This window comes from Felis catus (assembly GCF_018350175.1).
Source record: "Felis catus isolate Fca126 chromosome D2 unlocalized genomic scaffold, F.catus_Fca126_mat1.0 chrD2_random_Un_scaffold_46, whole genome shotgun sequence".
NCBI lineage: Eukaryota > Metazoa > Chordata > Mammalia > Carnivora > Felidae > Felis > Felis catus.
Window position 1 is genome coordinate 216,558 of NW_025408509.1, and position 9,533 is coordinate 226,090.

Sequence of the window (9,533 nt, forward strand, 5' to 3'; positions counted from 1 at the left end):
TTCTAATCACGTGGGGCGGTGTGTCATGTGACGAGCACGCGTGGAAGATGCTCTCCTGTGTGTCCCCCGGATCCCCAGGCTCTCAGGATGGCCCCCTGAGCAGCCTCAGCAAAACTAGCAATAGCCAGGACTCACTGAACAACGCCCCCAAGAAGAAGGGCATCACAAAATCCATCCGCTGGTTGCTCACCAGAAGACAAAAGGTCCACCCCAGCCGCGCTAGCGACGAGCCTGCATGACCAGGTTGGTGTCCCCTGAGTGTTTCCAGCGTGTGGGTGGTCTTACTGGCCTCCTTCCTCTAGATCCGTGGTCTCTCTGCCTGCAGACCCCTCCCCGTGTCGGGAGACCTCACGTGGCTGTGGACACCCCCCGCCTCCCATTTCATCACTCTGCTTCCCCACAGCCACTGAATTGGAGCCACTGAATCGAAAACCCTTCCCAAGGTGCCCTGGGACTCAGCAAATTGGGCGGACAAGCTGAAAAACACCAAAACCTTTAAAAAATAAGCATTGTGTTTCTTGTCACCTTGCTGAGCACTTTTCAGCTGTACCTGTTTTTAAAGCAGTAGCTGTTCGTTTGTTCAACAGACTCTATAGCTGCAAAGCAGTATTATGTCCTCCACGGACATAAAAAGGCCTCCGGGGCCTTTTGCTCCTGGAACCATGCTGGGAAAATTCGGTCCCTTAGATGTTGCCAGTGTGTTTTCTTCCACATCCTTGTACTTTCTGTAACGAAAACATTAAGATTCGTGGTAGTGCCCTCTGGCTCTCACACCCACTGCTCCCAGAAATGTGTATGTCTTGTAAGTCCAGAGGTCACAAAATTGGCCAAAACATGTCACTGTGTTTCCTACGTTTATTTTGTCATCTTCAGGAGGTATGGTTTAAGTACTTGGTCATATGAGGACAGCGTTTATTGAGTTGTTTGCCCCAGCATTTGATTCAGTTTCACAGAGTGTGTGTAGGTGACTTTCTCCGGGGCTGAGATGTTCAAATCGCTGACTTGGGTTCTGTGTTACCATAGGTATAACGCAGTGTCTGAGAGTGGATCATACTGTGGTCTCTGTGGACATGCATGGCCAGTCCCAGAAACATACGGTTGACCCTTGAACAGCCAGGGTTTGACGTTCAGGTCCACTTCTATGCAAGTTATGTGTTTCCATCCAGTAGAGTATTGTAAATGTATTTTCTCCTCTTTATGGTTTTCTTCGTCACATTTACCTTGTTTTATGAAGGAATACAGCATATACACGTCACTTATAAAATATGTGTTGACCGGCTGTTTCTGGTAAGGCTTCTGGGTACAGTGGGCTATGAGGAGTGAAGTTCTCAGGGAGGTGGCGGTGAGGTAGAGCCCCATAAGGCTCCACGAAAGGTGCCTAGTGTTGACAATGTCCGCCTCAGGAGAATGAGTCTCAGAGTTATTACAGAGTTATTACAGAGAAATGTAATAACGATCAGTAAGTGTTTTAAGCGTGTCCATGTGTTTGAACAACTGTTCTTTTACCTAGTGAAAGACCTTGGAAATGAACTGGGTATATGTGTTTCCTGTACTGTGTACTTCATTTTAAATCTCTTCACAGTTGACAGAAGCAGTCTTTCACCAGAAGTAACTAGTGAATCATCTGGTGATTTTTCGATGTCTCCTAAAGCAAATGCAATATTTCTTACTTTGCATGAAAGTGAGGTGTCCCGTCACAGTCTCTTAATATGCTGGGGAGTCTTTTCAGGTTTCTCTGATTTTCAACTGAGTCCACAAAGCGGGCTTTGCGATTAGAACTGAGACGTTTGTGTTGAAGTGACAAGGTGCCCAGGCTCGGGGCCAACAGTGTTGTCTGACGGGAGCAAGGTTTTCCAGAACACTCGGAGTGTGCAGCTGAAGCATAGGCTTGGGGCACACAGCGGAGATCCTTGTCCTGCATTACAGGGTGTGGATGTGATGGAGAGAGCTTTCGGCAGCCACCGTGGCCATGGGTGTTTACTGTCGGCAGAGGTGCTGGTTTGGAGGAAGGACCCGGTGATTCGCTGGGTCCTATCGATTGGCCTTAAAGAGGATGCCAACAATCGCGTAGACGGTGGAGTTCACGGCACGTTGATGGCCTTAGATGGGACCTTCGATGTCACCGCCCTGGCGCTTCTGGTGCAGATCCCGACCCAGAACACCCAGGTGACACCGGGCCGTCTGCACCCGCCCACTGCTCTCCTGCTGGAGACCCCGCAACCTGTACTGGAGCAAGGCAGCGCGTAGCTTCACCGCACAGCTAGTCCTCTCTCCCCAAACCCGGTCTGTTTTGCGCGGCCCGGAGTCCTCGGTGCTGCCTCCTCCTGCCTGAGCTCTGCCTGTCCCTTCCCCTCACAGGCTCGTGAGACTGGCGTGCATTTAGCTCTTATGTGGAGAGAGAAACACTCTTACTTCGTGTGCCACGTGGAAGTTTCATGGCTTCTGTTTCTGATTTCCCTGTGGAATTCTGTTTGACTCATGGGCTCAGTGGAGAATCAGGAATCTTTTGATCCTTCTACAGAACACTGTACACCTTTGGGAATGCCCTCAGTGACCCCACTGCAAATCCCCCTCCACGGCACCCTTGTCTACTTTCCCGGAGAGCATGGACCCCTCTCCCCAAAGGCCCATTCCTGTGGACTTCCTGGGGGGCTCAGATGATTCGGCGCTCGACCCTTGCTTTGGGCTCACGTCATGATCTCATAGTTGGTGGCGTCGAGCCCCAAGTCAGGCTCCGTGCCGACGACTTGGAGCCTGCTTGGGATTCTCTCTCTCCATCTCTCTCTGCCCCTCCCCTGCTCATGCTGTCTCTCTGCCTCTCAAAGATAAGTAAATCAAGCCCATTAATGGACTCCACATTAACATCTCTGATTGAAAATACACTATTAGGATTCAATGGGTAGTGTTTTGAGTTTGAAGTCTTGGTTTCGACGCAATTGCAATATGTTGTCATCCTTTAGATTGACATAACTTTTGGGGTGTTGGCTCGTGATTTCAGGCTCGTGCTATCTTGGAATGGGAGTTGAACCACCTTTTGGTCATGGGGACTGACCAAAGGGTTGGTGAAATAAGTTTTCAGCCTAATGATATCTAAATTTGCGTTAACTGTTAAGTATTATATTTGGGGATGCCTGGCTGGCTGAGTCAGAGGACAGCGTGACTCATAATCTCTAGGTTGTGACTTTGAGCCCTGTGTTGGGGGTAGAGATTTCCTAAAAGTAAAATCGAAAAAAAAAAAAAAAGGGAACGTAGATTATTATGTTTGTAGGAATCATGTACCAGACTACTCTTCCAAATGCGGAGATAATTTTACCTTACAAGTTAAGCTTAGCTCTTACTTTATTAACAAATGAGCTTTGGGGCGCCTGTGTGGCTCAGTTGGTTAAGTGTCTGACTTTGGCTCAGGTCATGATCACACTGCTTGTGAGTCTGAGGCCAGCATTGGGCTGGCTGCTGTCTGCGTGGAGCCTGCTTTGGGTCCTCTGTCACCCTTTCTATCTGCCCCTATCTCACTCACACACAATCGTTCTCTCTCTCTCTCTCTCTCTCTCTCTCTCTCTCTCTCTCTCCCTCTCTCTCTGAAAATCTAACAAACAGGGGTGCCTGGTAGCTCAATCATTTAAGCATCTGAGTCTTGCTTTCAGCTCAGGTCATGATCTCACACTTCGTGAGTTTGGGCCTCCCATTGGGCTCAGCGGTGACAATGGGGATTCTGCTTGGGATTCTCTCTCTCCCTAGCTCTCTGCCCTTCCACAACTCATACTGTTTGTGTCTCTTTCAAAAATAAATAAATGTACCTGCAAAAACGTAAAAAACACCCAAACCAATGAGCTATTGAGAAACCAATATTTTAACAGAGGTGAGGAGTTTGGTTTCTTTCCTTTTGGTATTTGACTTTTGAGAGTCTTGAGAAATATTTTTCACATCATAACACGTTGACGGCAGCCTGGCAATAGAGCCTGTAAGTTGCGTTTGGGGGCGCCTGGAGGTCTCTCTGCAGTCCAGGGCCCTGTGCTCTGGGGGAAGGTTACAGTCGTTTATTTCAAAAGACACGAAGTGTTGATGTCTCCTTATACAACACCAGGACTGATTTACTCCCACACCACTACTTAAGACTGTCTTCATTGCCATAAGAACACTCGAGTGTGACGAGAATAGGACACGTGAAAGGGTGCGGTGGGACTGTCCTAGCGTGTAGCACTGTCCGCAGCTTAAAGACTGTTTTGAAAACAAAAAGGTAGTATCTTCTATAGCAGGAAGGTGATTTCACAAAGACGGTGCGGCAGGTCCGGTCAGCCCAGGACTGTCCTGACTTGTGCCCGGTCAGGGTCCTGGCACAAATATGGCCCTGCCTCCCTTTACCGCCTGGGGCAGCCGTCTGGGCAGGGGGCCCCCCATGGCTGTCAGGAATGGGGGTAAACAGCTGTAAGCAAACTTGCAGAGTGAGGTCATTTTAAAGGGCTGGTGACCTTACTATATATTTTTGGTTTTTATTTCACAATGTGTCCTGTAATTTCCCAGGATGATGATAGAAGCTTCAGGAGGGCACCTTCTTAGAGATAGCAATGTAGATCAAGACACTCTTGACTTACCTGCTGGGTCAGCAGAGACCCTCCCTGCAGGCTTCTGGGTCACTTCCTCTCTGTCCTCTATGCAGCCAGAGAAGATGCTGCTGGTCTGTATGTGACGTGCCGCTCTGCCCCAGCCTCTTGGCGGAGGTATGGGAGGCTCTTGGGTTGGAATGTGAACACTGATGGAGAATGGCCGACTTAATATGTAACGAGGCGTTCAGATGCTGTGGCATGCTCAGGCTCAAATGATCTAAGGTTACTCCTCACTTCTGCTTATCAGAGTTTCACAGTGAAAGAGATTTTTTTAACTTTTCTATCTGATGGAATATTAGCGCATTCTCTCAACTACTACAACTAGGCATCGTGGGTGTCCTCAGAGCGTTGGACCAGCCTCAGAGCGACACTTGCAGAGCTACGTATGTGATGGGCAGCCCTGGCCCCTCTTTCGCAAGATGGCAGATGGACAGGGCGAAAGTGTTTTCCTGGCCTCTACTGCCCCATTGCTATTTGAGAGTGAACTCCCGGGGACTCCCCCGGCTGCTTGCGGGTGGAGAGAACCCCACTCAGAAGTGCCCCGGGAGCCCTCAGTGGTTGCTGCTGTGGTTTAGAATGTGTGTGGCTGTATTTGTGCCCTCATGTGCTATTTTGAGACTAACCGCATGCTGCATTTGCACGCTGCCCCTTGTGTTGCTTGGAGCAGGCATAGTATCTGCACCACAGAGGCTGGATTCAGCCAGTCATGTCTTAATCCTGCCGACGTCTCCTGCTGGTGAGTAGAGGGCACCGTCCATGCAGGCCACAGTCGGACATCCTGTGTCCTGTCTGCGCAATGTGCATGTGAGCCAGGACAGCCGCAGCAGGCTCACTTAGGGACTTTCAGAAATACACAGACACGCAGACGCACATAGACAGACTCACACACACATACACATACACGCACACACACACGCGCGCACACACACACACACACAAATGAGCTTCTCTACACCTGCTAAGAGGATTCTGGTGTTTGTGTGCTTACACTTAAAGAGGTTGGTGTGTTCTCAGTTTTTCCGGAGAAAACTGTATTTCCACTCTTTTCGTAAAAAAAGAAGTTTGGGTTCAGTGTCTGCTAATGTCTTTTGTGGTAGGGAGGCAGGATTGCTGTCGGAGCAGTAGGAGATTTTCCAGGTCTGAGCTGACCTTCCCGCTCGTTCGGGAGCAAGTGGCACTGGCCTTTGCCTGGTCTGGTGGAGCTCCTAGGTCAGCAGGCCCTGGCTGGCTTGTTTTACGCACACCTTCTTGAATGAACCAGGCCCAAGAGGATTCTAGTCCTCACGTGAGTGACGCTGGTGGCCTCTCAGTTGAGAGATTAGCTTTTAAAAGCGGAAGCACATTGCCCTCTGAGGGGCTGAGTTTCAACTTGGAGATTTTGGGTGTGGGCCCCGGAGCCCAGCCCTCTTCTCCCTGCTCTGAGGGCCTCGGGGGGGGGGGGGGTGGGCTTTGTTCTCCTCTCATTCTGTTTTCCTGTCTCAGCCACAGTGTTTGATTGTTGGGAGCTCCTCGCTGGAGGCCAGGTGGAGCCTATGACACTTGAACTTAGGGTAGTGAGTTTGAGCCCCATTTTGGAATGGAGATTACTTAAAATCCTAAAAAAAAAAAAGAATAGTTGATTGATTCCTTCATCTTGTTTTTTTTTTAATCTGGTAACTTTCAGTCTTAAGCCAGTATGAACTCAATCGAATAATTCTCATTGGTAATGCAAAATGCTTCCTATTTTCTCTAGATTCTCAAATCTCTTCAGCCAGGAAGGTCTTTGGGGAGGGGGGGCACGCACTAGGCCCCACCTGGGGCCCTGGAAGGTGCTTTTCGGGCTGATGTCTTAAGACTGATTCTTTCCTTTATCTTGCAGTTTACCCACACTGCTTCTACCGATGGTCTTGCAGCACGCAGAGCCCAGCAGTGACTACATTTGAAAATTCAACCAGATCTTTCATCTGTTAATCCTTGTTATATGGACCCTGAGATATTTCATTACAGTATTTAATTACTGAAAAATTCGTGAATAGGATCGAGAAACTCATTTAGCATTTAATGTTTCGTACATCTCTGTAAATTTGTCACTCCCTATAGAGAGTTCCTTCCTTTCATGTATATCCAGGCTATAAATATCCTTGGGAATCCATTGATGTTCTTATATCTCAGTTTAGTCTTTCAAGCGTATGTACTATCATGGTTGTATGTATAAATCCTACGACAAATACAGGGCTTTTATAACCTGTGCATGTATTGTAATTATCATTGTTTACTTTTTTGTTAAGAAACCCTGACAGAGAAAAGGATTTTACCATGTTTGTAAAATCACCGTGACGTAGCCTGCATTATCCTTTACGAATGTCCTTTAGCTCTACAACCATGGTTTTGATATAACTCAGAGAGGACAGGTTACAAATAACTTCAGAGTTATGCATTTTTGAGTCTCATTTTTTTATCTTTATTTTTGATTTTGAGTGAGACAAAGACAGAGCATTTCAGGGAGGGCAGAGATATTGAGAGAGAGAGAATCCCTAGGAGGTTCTGCACTGACATTAGACAGCCCGATGCAGTGCTCAAACCCAGGAACCGTGAGATCATGACCTGAGCCGAAACCAGGAGTCAGACACACAATAGACTGAGCCACCTAGATTTCTGACAAGCTGGTCCAATCTGGAAGAGCTGGAAGCCAAACTTGCCTACAGGTGGAGGGAGGCACGGAGAGAGGGGCTGTGAGCCCATGGCAGCACCCCACCAAATTCATCTGTAAGGGCAGTCTCCCCACTATACCAGGTGTAGACACCTGAGCATTTCCGTCAGCTGTCTGGGTACCATCACTGCACCGGCTGGTAACTCATGAGATATCGCTGAGCGCCTGCACGGTGCCAGGCCAGGCACGAGGTAAGGAGGACAGGTCCCAGCCCCAGAGAGCCTCCACGGAAATACAGTAATGTCCAGGGTGAGTGAAGGACCACAGGCAGAAGACACGGGGGAAAGGCAGCTGCAGACAGGCTGGCGGGAAGGAGGGCTCCTCAGGGAAGCTTCGGGGCCTAGTAAGGCCAGAGCCCAAGGTGTTGAGAGGACAACAGAAGCAGAGAAGCCAGCAGTGACAGCTTTGTTGTTACTGCCATCAAGCTTCTCCTTGACAGATTCATTGTTTGCCCCAATGTGTCATTTTGCCAACCCAGAGCTAGAGACCCAGACAGACCATGAATTTCTCTCCGTTCCAAATCCCTACAACCCCATGGGCACAGGCTTTGTTTCAGGAAGGAAAGGCCTCTACCTGTTTCTCTCACTGTCCGAAGCACACGGGGGTGACGGGTTGTCTGTACTGCAGAAGGCAACCAGGCAACTTTGTAGAATCCAAAGATGAGTCCACTCCCCACTCTGCCTGTCTAGATATCTCCGGGAATGACAGTCACACCAGGAAACGTCCCTGTCTGTTTCCTGTAGCTCACTCTTGGTCCAACCCCAGCGTAGGCAAATTCCAGACCTGGTGTGCGGTGCCCCTAGGACCCCCCAAATATCTGCTCTGTGTGAACACAGTTCAGCGTGGCTCACTGTGACCCAGGGGTGCAGTTCTGCACTTGGCTCAACACTGAACCCGATCTGAGCAGCATCTGGAATTACAAGGGACAGGTTAGAATTATAGACCAGAAATTCCGTATCAGCTGATGGCTTCCCGTCTATGCAGAGCAGAGGCAGACATCTGTTGGGTCAGAATAAGAGACACTGTTCAAACTGGGAAATTCACCTCTACAGGGAGGTCTGCAGAATGTACACAGGTACCGCCCTGGAGAAACGTGTAACACACCACCCCCCCTACACCGTAGTCTCTTGCATGGGGCGTGGAACAGAGCGGCCGAGCTCCGGGTGTCTCAGGACAGAGGATGCAAAGTGCCACCAAAGGCTGACGTGTGCAGTCAACCATGCTGAACCCTATAGCTGGATGGCAGAGGAAGGTCGCCCACTGTCCTCAGAGAGTGCTCTCTCCCGGACTCACGGGAAGTGACTCTACACAGAGGGCCATGTTGGACTGTTCTGTCAAGGTCGTCAATGCCTGAAGGACAGCAAAGCACCTGCTGGCTGAAGCATCGCCTGCGCACTGAAGGACAGCCCCAGATCTGGTTCTGGCACCAGCTGGCTGAAGGCTCGCCTGTGCCGGGAAGGAGAGTCTCTGATCAGGTTCTGGTCTGCAGACTGGCTCAGATGAGGCTGGTGGTGAACTGGGGGCAGCAGTGACACCAACACCCACACTCAAGATGCTTCTGGGCTTCTGTCCTCCACCCAGAGCCCCCCCACCGCCCCCCAGTAAGGCCTTCTGCCACATTGCCCACACCCCGGCACACATGAGAATCCTAAAAGAGCTTCTAAAACGCAGGAACACCTCATGAGAAAGGTCAGTCAACAGAGGAGGATCTCACCTTCACCGCCTGGACTCAAAGCTCTTCTGCAAGAAGTCTGAGCCCCTGCTTCGCCAACTCTGTGCCCACAGTGAACCGGCACATTCTGCGAACACCGACCTTGTCCATCCGGTCCTGCCAAATGCCAAACTTCCTGCCATAACCATGAGAGGCTTTTGTTCCTCTTTCAAGCTCTTTTCCTTGAGGGTCTGGTGTTCTTAAAAATCATTCTCTCTCAACTTGTGTATGCTTGAAGGGAAGGAAGGGAAGGGAAGGGAAGGGAAGGGAAGGGACAGAACTGGGAATGGTGGGAGGGCGTCGGTGCCTTCTAAGATGACACGTGAGGTCACGTGGTGGGATCTCTACACCACTAGGCCCCATTCCTCCACACCCCCAGTCCCTGCCTTTGCCAGTCTCCCCTTAGTCTGCCAGGCCCATCTTGTCAGTAGAGCTCAGAGTCAAGTTTACAGGGAAAACAGAAACTAATGTGCTCGGGGCCAGTGAGTCATCCCAAATCCAAGAGTAGCTGACCTAAAATGGGAATTTT

The 9,533-nt window shown here is 49.8% G+C and overlaps 1 protein-coding gene across 1 annotated transcript in view; it reads left to right on the forward strand.

Annotated features, from left to right (window-relative positions):
• The window catches only part of LOC123383596 (liprin-alpha-1-like), a 163,665-nt gene extending 156,832 nt beyond the window's left edge, over positions 1–6,833 (forward strand). Inside the window, exons 19-20 of the mRNA XM_045051541.1 lie at positions 71–243; positions 6,463–6,833. Coding sequence (XP_044907476.1) covers positions 71–239 — 169 coding nt within the window. The 3' untranslated portion in view covers positions 240–243; positions 6,463–6,833. The remainder of the gene's footprint in view (positions 1–70; positions 244–6,462) is intronic.
• Positions 6,834–9,533: the final 2,700 nt, after the last annotated feature.